The sequence below is a fragment of the Pseudonaja textilis genome, chromosome 7, assembly GCF_049901715.1.
Source record: "Pseudonaja textilis isolate UNSWEBS1 chromosome 7, rPseTex1.2, whole genome shotgun sequence".
Taxonomy (NCBI): Eukaryota; Metazoa; Chordata; class Lepidosauria; order Squamata; family Elapidae; genus Pseudonaja; species Pseudonaja textilis.
This window is the reverse complement of record NC_141996.1, coordinates 37,058,772-37,074,710: the sequence shown is the minus strand read 5'-3', so window position 1 is coordinate 37,074,710 and position 15,939 is coordinate 37,058,772. Positions and strand designations below refer to the sequence as shown.

The following is a 15,939-nucleotide window of genomic DNA, read 5'->3' as shown; positions in this document are numbered from 1 at the left end:
GCCTACCGCCTCTGTCCTATTGTTTCTTTTATTTTTATTTTTATTATATGTATCCATGTATTCATAACTATGTTATTTTGTAAGCAATTGACAAAAAGAAAATAAAAATAAAACTCAGCATACCCAGAAAAAAGCTAATTACATATAGTTTGCTTTCATAATCTACATAGGGATTTGGTAAGAGTATAATCTTTGCAGGTATTTTCTCAGAAATAATTGGCAATGTATTTATCCAGTCTTACTTTGTTAGAATTATGTTTAGGATTACAGATTTATGTAGTAATATGAGTTTCAAGAAAACAGACATATGATTGGAGCTGTAGCTACAACATTGATGAATCGGATTATCTTATCAGAAATGGAGTAAGGATAACATGAGCTGGAAAGAACAATTTATTTAAAAGGTGTGTTATCAAATATATCTATTGTTTGTTTTAGTATACATACAAATCCATCTATTAAATAAGTGTTTTAGATTAAAATATCAATACCGTGGTTACATAAAATAAATTCAAGAGGTAAATAAATGATTTATTTTACAATATAAAATGCTACAGGGATGTAGCTCACACATCTGAGCAGCATTGTACCTCATACTTTCCCTGGCTCCATACACACCAAGATTTACCTTAGGGTCTGGAACCTGACAACTGCTTTTACTGGTAGATCCTGTGGCAAAACATCTGGTCAAGAAGTAGAGACCCAGGGATGTTCTGTTATGAAAATCAATATAAGTTGCAAACACTGCCTTTGGTTGGGCTTGAAGAGCTGTGAATATTTAGATATTCCAGTATTTTATTTTGAACTGGGACTAAAAACTACAAGAAATATTTTTGGTTTTGATACTAGAAACTAAATTAAATCACACTCAAATTGTGTAAAACAGGACTATTGAAAATGAAATGATGAATAGTCGAAAATCTGAGGAAAAAAAGAGAAACCCTAATCTGAATGCCACTTTGACTAGGTTTCTTTTACCAGACACTGGATATTTTGAAGCTCATATAAAGGAAGAATTTTTTTTAAAAAAAACTGCATAGATATAAGTTGTATAATAAATGGTTGTATTTGTTTCCTTAGTTTGTAGGTAAATAATATGGTAAATTTCCTCCAGTCCTTCATGATGTTAATGACAAGATTTACCAATTCAAATTGCTAAATTTAAGCAATAGCAGTATCAAAAAGAAACCATTAGGCCAGAGACAATCAGATAAGACATCTATTTCCCAACTTGTATGTTTGTTTGAAAGCAACAGTTAGAGCCTTCATCAATTTTCCAAAGAAACAGTCCTAGGAGGAATAGGTATTTTATAATTTCTTGTCTTACGGCACTGGAATTTTGAATCCACCAAGAAATTTGGCATAATGTGGGAAAATCATTAGCCAATTCTGGCTATTTAAAAATAAATAATTACAGACCACTTTTTTTGACCTTTTGTTATTTCTAACATGCTTGTAACTTTTAATTAGAATTATGCAGAATTCATTACATTATAATACAAACTGGATTGACAATTTCATCCATTCTCTTAATTTAAAGTCATGGTATCAAAGTACAGTATAAATGTCTAATATTTCAATGCATCAGTTCTGTGAAGGCATAAGTTGTATAAAGTTGCATTTTAAGTTTGGTTATCAACAATCCAAACTTGTTAAGAATATTTGGCATAAATTACCCTGCAATATTTTATGAATAACAATACTATTGAAAGTAAAAAATTAAGTTTGGTTAACCTGAAGTAAGCTATTTTTTATTCTTTCTTTGGCAGTCTTGGACAGATCTTACGTCTTTGCAGTAGTTCAAGTGTTTTCAGACAATACATATTTTCAAATTTGTTTATCTTGAGAACATCCATTTATAATATTTCAAAGTCCCATTTCTGTGTAAGTTCATTGATGTTAAGTTGATTTACAATAATGTGGTTTTTGTCATAGTAATCTCCTCCTATAAGAAAAGTTTGAGAAATAAGTTACTTATTTTGTCCTTTAAAAATGTTACAAAATTATCACTTTAGGATCACTTTTCAGCTGTAATGAAAAAAAAATCTTACCTAAGAAACAGGAGGGTAGGCAAGAGGAATCAATTAACCATAACAGAATTTCAGGATTTGAATGACATTGTTTTTGTTTTTGCATCATACTTTTCCCTACTTTTCTAAACTGCATTAAATAGCTTTCCTCTTTGACAAGTATTTGATATAAAGTTTCCTTTATGAATGCAAGAACCTTAAAATTGCAGTATATTTGGATGGATGAAGATGATACAGCATTGGCCAATTTCAATCCTAAAGTACTTTGTATTCAGAGGTAAATTTAGAGCTGAATATTGAAATGGATTACCTGCAAAATGAATTAAAAACCACTTACGATTCAGTCTATAATATTACCCCGTAAACAAAGAAAATGGTCATTTTTGAAAACGATACTATCCAGGAATAATACTCTAATTGTTTTTCCAAAAAGGAAAGCTTTACAAATAAAGCATGCAATTGTGTAAAATCAAATATATATTCCAAATAATGGTACAGTAGAACCTTGGGGCACACTTCTGACCACAACTAAATCGGGTGCCGACCAAAAAATCTGCTAAATGTGGCTGCAAACACATCCTTGGGTGCAGGAGTGGTATGCTACTGGTTCTGCCTGGCTCTATAGAACCGGTAGTTCTGAAGAGCAGCAAACACAGAACCGGTTCTGTGTCTTCTGCTGTTTGGCCCACCTACCCGCCTCCCCGCTTTTTCAACCTCAGCTGCTTTGTGTGGCACAAAACGTAATTACCGAACCGGTAGTAATGCCGGTTGAATCCCACCCCTGCTTGGGTGGCGATCAAACACAGCTGTAGCAATTTTCCCTGGTGCGGTGATTTCCCCTTCCGCACAGGTTTTTTTTTGTACATGCATGTGCAGTCAGTCTTGCTTCTGGTCATGACCAAATCAGGTTGCGACTGAAGTCCTGGAACGGATTACGGCGTGACTGGAGATTCCACTGTATTTGGATAGCTAATAATAGTAATATTTTATTTGCTTATGTAAATGGGTCAGTATTCAAGCATCTATTCCAATGCAGATGCAAATTATGCAGTATATTATTTTGGAATATTCAGTCTTAACCTAAAACTTTTAAAAACTAGGCAAATTGCAAAGTAAATCTCACCAAAATTTCAATTATGTGTATAGTGAATATAGAAAGTCAATACACACCTGTTAAAATGACAAGTTTTTAAGATGCTAAAAAAATCAGACCAAGATAAATCACTTCAGAATTCTTTCCACTTTTAACAACATAAGCTATAGAATTCAATTGAAAAACAATCTGAAATCTTTTAGGGGGAAAATAACAAAAAAGTAAATAACATGGTTGCATAAAGATGCACACCTGTTTCAAACGCCTTTTGATTTTTTGTCAACATTAAGCCTTTTAGGGCAGGAGCCTATCACAGATCTTGCCTTGGGAATCTTTCTTGCAAAAGCACTGCAAAATTGTCAGATCGGCACCTCCTGTGCACAGCCCTCTTCAGGTTATCCAACCATATTTTCAAATGGATTCAGGTCATTTCAAAACTGATATTCTTCTGGTGAAGCCATTCTTTTTATCGATTTGGAGATATACTTTGAGCCGTTGTGTTGAAAGGTGAAATTCCTCTTCATCTTCAGCATTTTAGTGGATGCCTGAAAATTTTGTGCCCAAATTGATTGATATTTGGAACTTCATAATTCCATCTTGACTAAAGCCCCAGTTCCAGCTGACGAACAGCAGCCCCAAAACAATGCTGCCATCACCATGCTTCAGTGTGGGTATGGTGAACTTTTAGCAGTGTGCAGTGCTCTTTTTATACCTAACTTACTTTTGGGAATTATGGTCAAAAAGTTCAACCATGGTCTCAGATCATAACACATTTTCTTATATGCTTTTGTCAAGACTTAAAAGTTTTGCAAAATGCAGCTGAGCTTGGATGTTTTTCCTTTTTTAAAAAAGTTTGCTTATACATTTTTACCTTACATACATAAGTGCTTAGTGAACAGCACATTGGATCATTTTGCTTATATAATAGTACTTTTCCCACTCCTAATTTCTACCTCTATTATGCAACCATTTGTAAAACAAATGCCATGTTCAAAAATATTCTGTATCTTCTTTTTCTTTTACCTTTAATGTCAATCTGTCCATTTCTGCACAATATATTTTTTAAAATTACTTCTGTAGGCTTGGATGTTTTTCCTTGCAAGAAAAGACTTCTGTCTTGCTATCCTACTCCACAGCCCAGACATATGAAGATTGTTGTCACATATAGTACACAACTAGTATTTGCCATACATTCCTGCAGTCTTTTAATATTGCTCTAACCCTCTTGGCAGCCTCTCAACCAGATTTTTTAAAATCAATTTTGGAAGGACATCCAGGTCTTGGTAATGTCTATGTTATGCCATGTTTTCTTCACTTGCTGATGACTGTCTTCATTGTGTTCCTTGGTATATGCAGTGAGATCCTTCTGATGCTTTGTAAGCTCTTTGCAGACCATAAATTTTGATGTAAGAGGCAACTGACTAAATGACAAAAAAATCCTGCTAGAACAGCTGAACTTTATATGAGCTTGATCAGACTTAAATTGATGACAGGTGTATACTGACAACTATTTAATATTAGTTTGAATGTGATTCTGAACATAGCCACATCCCTACTTATAAAAGGGTGTGAACACTTATGCAGCCACATTATTCTGGTTTTTTTAAATTATATTTTTCACTTAAAATATTTCAGTTTGTTTTTCAACTGAATTGTGCAGCTTATATGTTATGTTAAAAGTGGAAAGAATTCTGAAGTAATCTTGGTTTGATGGTTTTTACACCTCAAAAACCTGACATTTTAATGAGTATGCACTTTCTATATCCAATCTATGCTACTACCTTTGATATCAAGAACAAGCTGATTGTTGAGATAAGATGTGATTGTTCCATCCTTATTGTATGTCCATTTCTGTCTTGGTTTTCCATGTTTTGCCCAAAGTGCAACTTTTGCTCCAGGTATATCCCTGCCTCCAATGACATCAAGACAAGCATCATTGACCTAGACAAGTAGGAGAAAAATTGAATTTGCTTATTGCCTTAAAAGGCTTAATTATGCATACACTTCTGTCAGGCATATGTTTAATAAATAATACCATAAAACGTAACCTTCTCTTAAGGAAATGGTAGCTCTAAAATGAATTGTTGGGGATAGGTAGGCAGTGGCTAAATTTAGGCAGTGGTCTAAATTTGACCAGTTGTATTAAGAGTTAGGTATAAATTAAGCCAGAAATTAAAATATTTACTTTTAAAAACATAATTTGCCCTTCCATGTAGCTCTTCCATCCATTAAACTGCCAGCAACCGTCATTTACAAGAGAAATAATTTTCATGAATGATGGCAACGATAATTTTAGACAAACTGCTAACAGTTTGTGAAAGAACATTAATTAGTGGAGTAACAATGATAGGCAGAAATTTGATTTAGTACATAAATAACAGAATTTCTAGTGTATTTTTTTTTTGTTTAAAAGTGTAAACACATTCTGAATTTCTAATAATTTGCCTAATTTACCTTTGAAACCAGGGGAATTTGTGTACATAGTATAACTGATTATAGATTTTTAGAAAGACGAAAGTGTTGCACTAAGAGTGGTGAGATGCGATTCAAGTCCACCATTGGGTCAATACCTCAGAGCAAAACCTGTCTCATAATAGTTGTGAAGAAACATTTAGAGGACAGTGAGTTGTATATTTTGCCGTGGGGTTTAGGTGGATATAAATCTAACAAATAAAGCATTCCTGGAATATATAAAAAGAGTAAACACATGTAATAGAATTTTGAAATTGCTTCAAATCTGCCTTCACTTCAGATTGACATGCTGGTAGGGAATTATAGATAAGCAAATCTCATTTTAAAATATACCAACTATTTAGGGAACTTTCTAACCTAGAAAAATATCCATTGCAATGTTGATCACCTTCAGAATATTTCTGAAACTCTTAGAAATGAAATAATTTGCTATTCTCTGAAATCTATTATAAACTAAACTCTTTCATTTGCTTTTAAAATAGGGCCCAGTTTTATTCTAAAAAACTTGCAGTTAAAAGTCACACTTGTTAGAGCAGACTGCAAGTGCAATGAAACAGGTTTAAAACATGCAGTAGATAAGCTAGTGAATAAGGATGAGCTAAAAATCAATTAATTACCCTGCTCTTATTTTAATTTGTCTGAAATGAATGGCTATATAAATTTGATAAATAAACTACCTTGGACTTAATGAGTCCACAACTGTAATGCCAGATCTGAGTATTCTTGCCATTTTGTGGGAACAAACATACTGATGTAGCTCTTCCATCCATTAAACTGCCAGCAACGGTCAAGTACTTTCCTAGGGATCTGTTCTTTATTCTGAAATACAGCGCTGGCTGAAATAAAAAGCATAATTCATGAAGAAATATGAATCCATATGGTAAAACTTGTATAGATATAACATTTTCTCTAATAGTACAGTCTTTGACTTACAATGGTTTAATTAGTTTGAAGTTATGACAGTGCTGAAAAAAATGATTTATGAGCAGTCCTCAAAGTTACAACTGTCACACCTCCACTGTAGTCATAGGATTACAATTTGATTGGTTAGCAACCAGTTCATATTTACAATAGTTGCAGCTTCCTGCAGTCAAGTGACCAACATTGATCACAACACCTTCCCGGCAGCCTCCAACAAGCAAAGTCAATGGAGACTCTGGCAGAGAAGGTAGCGAATTCTAAGCATTTGACTTTTCATTTAATGACTGTGGCAAATAGGATCATAAAAATAAATGTGGTCTCTTAAATGACTATGTTGCCTAATGACAAATTCTCTGCTGCCAGTTGTGGTCTCAAGTTTTGAAGACCATTTTTAGATTCATATTTAAATTTCATATATATGAAATGATGGGATGCAATGGGTAAAGCATTGGATTAGTACCAGTATTTTTAAAAACATTTTTATTAAACATTTTTCAACAGTTTAAAACATATATACTCTCTTTACAATGCTACAGCATCGCAAATACTTGTATATACATAGTAATTACATTACTAATCTTTACTTTTATTATCTAACCAACTGTACCAAGCGTCCCAGACCAGATAGTATTCAGATTCACCTCAATCTTTTAATTCTAGTGTAAACCTGTCCATCTCTGCCCTAAGATCTTTTTTATCACTATCCCTTCGGAGGTTATACTGTTTCCAGATTTGTACGTATACGATTCTGGATGCAGTAGTTGTATGCAAAATAATATATTATCTTTTTTGCTGTAATCTCCTCTTAATGTCCCTACCAAGAAAAGTTCAGGTCTTGGATTAGTACCAGTACCAATGGCATTTTGAGCAATGGGTAGGCTCCATAATTGTTAGCAATTGTTTCAATTCATTCTGATAGTTATTCAGAATTTTCTAAAACAAGAAGTACCAAACTGAGTATAAAGAGTGCTATTTGGGATTAAACTAGATAAGTAATTTGGCATAGTGGTTAAACTATCTGGTTAGAAAGCAGGATACTGAGTTCTAGTCCTGTCTAAGGCAAGAAAACTGGCTGGGTGACTGGGTCAGTCACATTCTCTTAGCTCACAATGTCAGATTTGAGTGACAAGCCAGTTGGTCAATTCCTGTCACAACCAATATGTCAATACTTTCTTGGTCTGAAAAAAAGTGGACGTAGGAAAAATTTGTGGAAAGAAGAATTTGGAATCACACTGTTTTGATGACTAAAACCTGGAATTATGGTTTCCTACTACAATATTTGTGAAGTAGATACCAAACTAGTTATACATCAATCTCTACTTTAATATAGTCTGTATTTAATCACAGTACTATTCCTAAACAATATTGGGGAAGAACAATACTGAAACATTTTTTATTTTATTTCATGCTTCTAAGTGTAGTTTATTGTGATATTATTAGCTTTGTAGATAGATTTGTGTATTTCTAGGCTTAAAATGGCAAGAACTCATATACCAATTTTCAGTAGTTCTCATCTAAAAACTTCAAATTTCCACTTTGGGTTTAGGGGAAAAAATTACTTTTACTCTAGTACCTGCTTTATGGGACGAAGAGAGCCAATTGTTTTCCATCCACTAAACTGTGTCCAGTTTGAAATCTTGCTTGATTCAAGAAGAAATTGTTTTCCCAAGAAATTGCAGCCTTCATAAGCAATCCATCTGTTTCAAAATGGAAGATACATTCATTACAATAAGCAGAGTTCCAGAAACAGAAAACCCAAAACAATTTAAACATTCTAGCTTTTGTTCATATTTTACTATGGCAATGATTCATACAGAATGTAAAGTTTTATTTTTCTAGTTACAGTCTTCGACTTACAATCATTCATTTAGTGACCATTCAATGTTACAATGGCATTGAAAAAAGTGATTTATAACTTTTTTACACTTATGACTTGCGGTATCCTCAGTCACATAATCAAAATTCAAACACTTGGCAGCAGGTTCATATTTATGAGTGTTGCTGTGTTCTGGAGTCACTTTCTGTGATCCTCTGACAAGCAAAGCCAAAGTGAAGCCAGATTCACTTAACAACTGTTAATTGTGTCAAGGAAGGTCTAAATATGTATTTAAAATAATACAAAAGTGGGACAAAAACTTAACTGTGGCAAGAAAGATCATAAAATGGGGTAAAATTCACTTAACAAATGTCTTGGTAGCAACAAATTTTGGGCTCAATTGTGGTTGTAAGTTGAGGGCTATCTGCAAGTTGTTTGTTTATTTTACTACAGCTGTTTTTACAAGCTTCCCTACTTGGGAAAGCTTATTGAGATGAAAATACAGTACCAAAGATACCATTTAATACTGGAACTTTTCTTTCATATTTAAATCTAAAGAAAATAATTTAGAAAATTCTAGACTCTAAATTTCTTAAATGTATTCAAGCCTTGGCTATGGTCATGGTTAGTTAAATAAGAAGCCTCATGTTACAAAAGGCATATCAATAATTCACTTAATACTTTTAAATATTTTTAAGCAAAGTGCTTGTTTATAGTAATATGAGACCACACACTTAGAATCAGCATATCTGTATAGTGTTGTACAACCTCTTGTGTGAGTTAAAATACTGTATATGGTCATATTATATTATAAAGGCAGACTAACACTGTTTTGTACTGATTATTTAATTTGTAAAATATTTATGGCACAATAAGAATATTATGATAAATTGTAAGTTTTATAAGTTCATAATTTATTTTACTGCTTCCAGTTGAGCTGCTAAAAAGTATTGTACCATAGATACTGCAGCAGTTACAAATCTGAGTTTTACTGCATTGCACATTCTTAAATATCCTAAAATAAGATTGCATACTTCATGCTTTTCAGGTCAGAAGCTTTATTTAAAAATGTAATTTAACTACACATTTTTGCTAATTCCACCTTGCTTGGAAGATGCTAGCAAAACAAAACAACATTATTTTTCATTTTTAGTATTTTTTAATATATTATTGTGAAACTGTTGTATCTACATTTATATATGTCTTGTATATCAATTTATTTTTTGGTAAATATTATATGAAGTTGTTTCTACTGGAAACTTTAAAATTGTAATCAAGACTTTAAATAACACATTATTTCTGATTAAGAAAATAGTTTATTCTTATGAATTTCATTCATCAGTAATCATAGTTCAACTTACCTAATGACATAAATACCCAGAGAAATTTTAACAGTGTTAAACTTTCAATTCCAAAAATAATACCTAAATTTTTATTTTAATATGAACCAAAGTTCTGATATTGATATTTTGCAATATAGGATAATTTAATTTTGAAACATTATTATTGTTGCTTAGATCAACAGAGAAACATAGAACTTATATCAAATATGAAAATCTGGTGCAATGATGGGTCATATATTTTGTGTAAATACCATGAAAAGATCAGCACAAAAATGTACTTCAGCTTAAATTGTGACGATGAAATAATTTTTTGAGTTCAAAATGGTCTACATCAGGGGTGTCAAACTGGATTTTTTGGAGGGCTGGATCAGCATTGTAGTTGTCCTCCGTGGGCTGGCTGGGAGTGGGGGGAGAGGGCGAGGAGAGGAGACCATCTCCATGACATATCAACTGCTTCTAGCTTGGAATTGTCAAACTGTCTCAAAAGAACATTATTTAATTAGGAACTTTGCATAGCTATTAAAGTAATACTTTAAATTCTGTCTTTGCATGCCTAATCCTAATATTTAGTAGGCTAATAAGGTTTTTAAAAATAAAAGGTAGACCTCTTTTCCTAAGGAAAAGATTTGCTAAATTCAGCAAATACTGGCTTTAAAGAGAAAAATGTTCTTTGCAACAGATAAAGATGAATAGGAAGATTCTTGGGAGTCTAAATAATCACCCCATATCTTAGAAGTCATCATTATCCTAACATTTTTTCCTGCAGATTCTATGTGACCTCCAAAACACACACGTGCAAGTCTTTTAAGAAGACATGGAAATTGTAATTGGTCCAAGATTCAACAGCACAGCTCCTAACTGGCATGAATAGCATGCTATTATGTTGGTTATTAATAGATTTCTAGATCCAGGACAAAATGACTTGTTAGCTTATAAAATCCTATTTTAGGCCACATATACCTTCTGGGCCATGTCTGCTACTATGTTTCTGCCTGTCTTTTGCATTTTTTCTGAAAGGATGCTAAGGGTCCTCATCCAACAAGGTGAAGTGACTGGGACTTAGAAGTGATCCTTCTCGGTAAATACTCCCATACTGTGGTATCCCCTGAATGTATAGGGCTCCATCCTGTTAGTTTCTGGAAGACTATGAAGATCATAGTTCTTTCATGTTTCAGTTTCTTGATTGATATGAAAAAAGTGGACCCTGCACTAGGAGGAGAGGGGGGGGAAGAGGAAGAAAAAGAAGAGAAGGAACTTGTTTAAGATAAAAATGCTCATTTTCCCTATCCTTATGATAAAAAAACAGTTTAGCACATTGAGGAGGAGGAGGAGGAGGAGGAGGAGGAGGAGGAGGAGGAGGAGGAGGAAGAAGAAGAAGAAGAAGAAGAAGAAGAAGAAGAAGAAGAAGAAGAAGAAGAAGAAGAAGAAGAAGAAGAAGAAGAAGAAGAAGTGATATACAATTTGTTCCATGCTTGGATAAATAGATGTTAATTATTAACTTTGAAGCATATGGCTCTAGGGCCAAGTTATTTACAGGATCACCTCTACCTATCTATCAATCCTACCATATCAAATAGGGTAAGCATGCTTCTAGTCCCTTCCCTTAAACATTGCCATTTTATGGGATTTAGGAAATTGCCTTTTTCATGGCAGCTCCTGCCCTGGAGATCACCCTTCGCCTTGAAGTCCAGCAGGCCTCTATCCTCCTAGCCTTCAGAAAAGCACTTAAGACTCTTTTTTCCCTCTAACTGCTGGGATAGAGTGAGATGGATGAGAGGATTCCATGATGGACTGCATGTAGAAGCTTAACTTTAGTCCCAGGCTTTTAATGTATATAGTTTTAATGGATGTATGTATTATGTTGTTTTATTATTAATTTATTGTAATTGTTGGCTGAGAGCCACCTAGAATTCGATATAAGATGGAAAGCTATATAAATGTTTTAAAATAAAAACTAAGTATGTTCACTTACGTGATATGAGTATGTGATTTCTCCATACTGAGTAAAGAAATAAAATTCTCAGTACATTAATTTATCTTATCGTTGTCATACTTACGTGCCACTTTTTACCCATATCGACTGAGTAAGAAAGTGAAATTCTTTATTCAGAAGTGAACTGGTAGCTTCTTGCAAGTGCAGCTCTTTGCCTTCACAATTCTCCAGTGCAAAAAGGCTGATAAATGGCTCAGCAAAAACCTGGAAGAAAGAAAAAGATGAATATTGTGTTAATTAGTTACATTTAGATTTTAGATTTTCTTTAGCTCCTCATATGTGAAGAAGCTTTTACTTGGTTTGGAAACGCTTATTTAGAAAATAACTTGGGCTTCATTATATTCTGCAAATTTTAAAGAATAAACCAAAATTAGCATAAATCATGGTAAAGCAGATTCAGTACTAATCTATCCATCTATTTAATGTTATTTGTTGAATTCCCTAATCAACTAGGTCCAGGCAATTTATTGTAAGTGAAAGATAAACAGATAAACAGTGATTATAGTTGCTGATTTTGAAATCTTATAAAATGGACTTTCATACATTTATCTGTATAGCATTTTTTAAATAATAAAAAATGGGACCAAGGTGTGATGTGATCTATATTTTAGGCAAGCATGTATAATATGGATATATTAGCTTAATTTTCAAGTTTTCTCCATGATTACTTGTCTATCAATTTATATGTCTTTAATTCATTCAAGTAACTCTAATCCTCTGAAGTCATTCAGTGCATACTAGTCCTAATTAGTTACATTGTTTAATACAGGAAAATTGGATTAAAAACAATCTCACAAGCAAAATTATCTCAGATCCAATAGATTTAAAGGTAGAGAGTATATAAAACTCAAATGTTGAAATGCAACTCTTTAAAATCAGCTATGATGGCAGAGAGTTGTGGGAAGTATATATGGAGCCAAAAGTTCTTCACACCAATAGTAGATACAGATGTAAGCTAAACTAAATAAAAGTTGGCTGTAATTACAGAAATAATTGTAATGAGAATTCCTTGTAATAGGTCAACTAATAGTCATCCATATTAAAATAACTTGATTGAATAAATTTTGTTGTTTACAAATGAATTTCATTATTAAGCAATTAAGTATACAGTTGACTGAAATATATTTTGTTTACCTTTTAAATTTTTGATAAAGACACAGGCAAAAAATTAATTTGTGAACTCCTTAAACAAATAAGGTTAATATTTAATATTTACATAGATCCAAACTTGGTATAATTATGCACAAAAGTAAAAGAAATGTTTTGCATTATTGCCCTGAGTGTTTAACATCTAATATTACCTCCTTCCCACTGAGGAAAACAACAACCAAGAAGAACATTCCAATAGACTAGCTGTTTTGGAAGTATAATATTGAAAAATGCATCCTTTACCTAGGGCACTTTATTTTCTGTTACAACCTCCCTTAACCCACTGCCAATCTCTGCAGTTTTTTAGATGTTTTAATACATTTCCAAGAAGAAGATACCTTGTAATATGAATTTAAGCCAATTAAAAAAGCAAAATAAATAGAAGGCCCAGGAAAAAAGCTTTCTTAAAAACAAACAAACAGAAACTACTGTGCTCATTCAGGTAGTTTTGTTTGACAACTTTAATGTACAACAACTGTTGGTAGTTATGATAAAAAGTAACTTTGCAACCTTTACAGTTCTGTAAAGCAAAGAAAAGCTGAAGTAAGATCATAAGCACAATTGTGATTTCGTTCAGCAACTGCTCTGCTTAAGGACCAAGCGATGAATCCCAATTGCAGTCACCAAATGAGGACAACCTGTACAAAACCTATTTTTTCAGTGATGATTATTATCCTCTTTTATCTAAAATAGATGCCTGCTGTATACACGTGATGAGATAAGGTGAATTAACTTAATTTGTGAAAATTATTAAATTATTTTAAAAAACATTTCAAAATATTTTAAAATACATTGCAATATTAATGTTGAATAATGAAAACTGAGGAAACCATTTTCATGGATTTTTGTTGAAGCAATTAAGCACAAATGTAATTATCTGCTAATCCAGCAGAAAAGTTAGCATGTGTGTCCTGTTCAGCAACATTTCAGCTATCCCTTATTCTGAAAGTATGTTGTTGTTTTACTTAGTAATTACATATTGTCTATTACCATGACTAAGTTTATAATGTCTTATCCATTTTGTAATGTATAAGTTACCACTGAAAGTTGAACATAACATTAATTTTGTAATGTCATGCAGCTATAGTTGTTCCCATTGTTACAAACAAATGCTAGAGATTTTCAAACAATCTATCAGAAAGTCATAGGAAATAACTTGTTTTTATCTTCTAGAACAAGGGTGTCAAACTCACTTTTATTGAGGGCTGCATCAGGGTTGTGTTTGACCCAGTGGTGGTTTTTAAAGATGTTTACAACTTTGCGCATGTGCAGAGGCTTTCCTACTTACCTCCTGCAATCCCTGTAGCTTCAACAGCTGTTGCGCAGCAATTTGCTGTGCCATGCAAAGCAGCTGTGCTTCAAAAGCAGCGAATAAAGGTCAGTATGGGAGCCTGGGCGGAGGAATGGGTGGGTACAACAGCAGCTCATCAGAGAGAACCGGTTCGGTCTCAGCCGATCTTTGGTGCTACTGGCACACCAGAACCAGGCCAAACTGGTGGAATAGCACCACTGGTTTGACCTTGGGATGGGGTGGGCATGGCCAGCCCAACATCACTTGTGTAGGGGGCGCCTATGGTGGCCTGAGCGCTCTGCTAGCAAAAATGGACTCCTGAGCTCTCTGCAACCCTCTACCAGCAAAAACAGAGCTTGGGAAGGCCACCTGTGGCCCTCCCAAGCTCCGTTTTCGCTGGCAGAGGCACCGCAGGCCAGTGCTTCACTGTTTCCAGGGCAGCCCTGCAAGCCAGATCTAAGCACTCTGCAGGCCGAATTTGGCCTGTGGGCCTTGAGTTTGACACCCCCGTTCTAGAATTATTTCTCTGAACTGCTACTTCCTATTTGTGTGACAGATTTTGCAGATCTGCTACGTAAACATCAGACAACCCCCCCAAATTTTTTTCTGTCTCTGTGCAATCTAGATTTTTGAAGTAGTAATGACTGAAGTGGGTAAGAAAGTAACACGAGTAAATATCTCAGACAAGACCATGCCTTATTCTCACAAAAATAGAGACAGGAAATAAAAAGCAGATTTAGATTTGCAAGACTCTTAAGCTTTACAATAAAAATAGTACTGACCTACATGACATTGGATTCCTAGTCTGATCTACCTTGAAGGGCTAATATCCATATTATTCCTTTCTTCTTGAATGGGCATGAAGCTGAGGCAACTTCAATGGCTGCATAATTTAAGTGAATTAAATTTATTGAGCTAAATGGTTCATAACATTTTAAATGATTCTTGGTTACTAGTTAACTTCACTTTAGAACAGGAAATCCTCCCAAATTTATCTGTCCCTATTGTTCCAATGGTTATCATTTCTTACACAGTAAATAACTTTCCATGTAAGGAATATAAGTCAGGTAGTTCCTTTATAATTTTACAACAACCATGTGACCCTATATGGATAGTATTTTAGTGTAAGATCTCTGTCAAGTTGTGTAAATCCTTTACTGGATTGCTTTCATTTAATAAAAAGTTTCTTTATATGGATAAATTTGGCTTCTTACCAGTATCTGTTAGAGATGTATGCTTCAACTCATGTAAGATAAAAATATATAAATCAGAACCACAATTGCTTGGTTATATTCTTTTGAGGGTACTACATTTTGGACTGTTATAAGGCTTTTCTGAATATGGCTAGCTGGTAAGTTCTTACATGGTCAACAGGCTTAAGGGACTTGACTTTAGTTGCTGAACACCCACAGGAAGCAAGGTCAGGGTAGAGATCTTCTTCTAGCACACACTGTTCAACAGCAGTTTTTCCCTGATAATAAAGCAACCAACTGAAAGATAAAAAAAAATCGACATGAAGTTGTATTGGGTTCTACCAAATAAAATAGCATAGCATAGAAATATAGATTTATTATTACAAATTACAACTAAATGTTGATGGATTGATGAGTAGAAACAAAAAATATGTAATCGCTAGCATTCGTTTCCAAATGCCCTTGATGAACTTCTCAAATGGCCTTGTTCCTAGAATTCCCTATTTCTATTATTCTATTCAGGAAATGGAACAGAGAAAAAGCTCTGTGCAGCATTTGTGAAAGTACTATTTTAATCTTCATATCTCTACCATAGTACTGACCAGAACTTGTAATTCAATGTTATGTATTTCAATGAT

At 33.6% G+C, this 15,939-nt stretch overlaps 1 protein-coding gene across 3 annotated transcripts in view; it reads right to left on the bottom strand.

Annotated features, from left to right (window-relative positions):
* Positions 1-378: 378 nt before the first annotated feature.
* Positions 379-15,939, bottom strand: part of CRYBG3 (crystallin beta-gamma domain containing 3) — a 74,993-nt gene continuing 59,432 nt past the window's right edge. The window contains exons 17-23 of one of the 3 annotated variants that reach the window (XR_015744327.1): positions 15,472-15,598; positions 11,733-11,872; positions 10,636-10,884; positions 8,090-8,213; positions 6,273-6,431; positions 4,905-5,064; positions 1,772-1,945 (exon numbers count right to left, since the gene is read on the bottom strand). Coding sequence is in view for 1 of the 3 variants with exons in the window: in XM_026700732.2 (XP_026556517.1) it covers positions 1,857-1,945; positions 4,905-5,064; positions 6,273-6,431; positions 8,090-8,213; positions 11,733-11,872; positions 15,472-15,598 (799 nt within the window). In the remaining 2 variants the exon portion in view is untranslated. Of the gene's footprint in view, positions 1,946-4,904; positions 5,065-6,272; positions 6,432-8,089; positions 8,214-10,635; positions 10,885-11,732; positions 11,873-15,322; positions 15,599-15,939 lie in introns of all 3 variants that reach the window. The other 2 variants (XM_026700732.2, XR_015744328.1) reach the window with 2 other exon arrangements.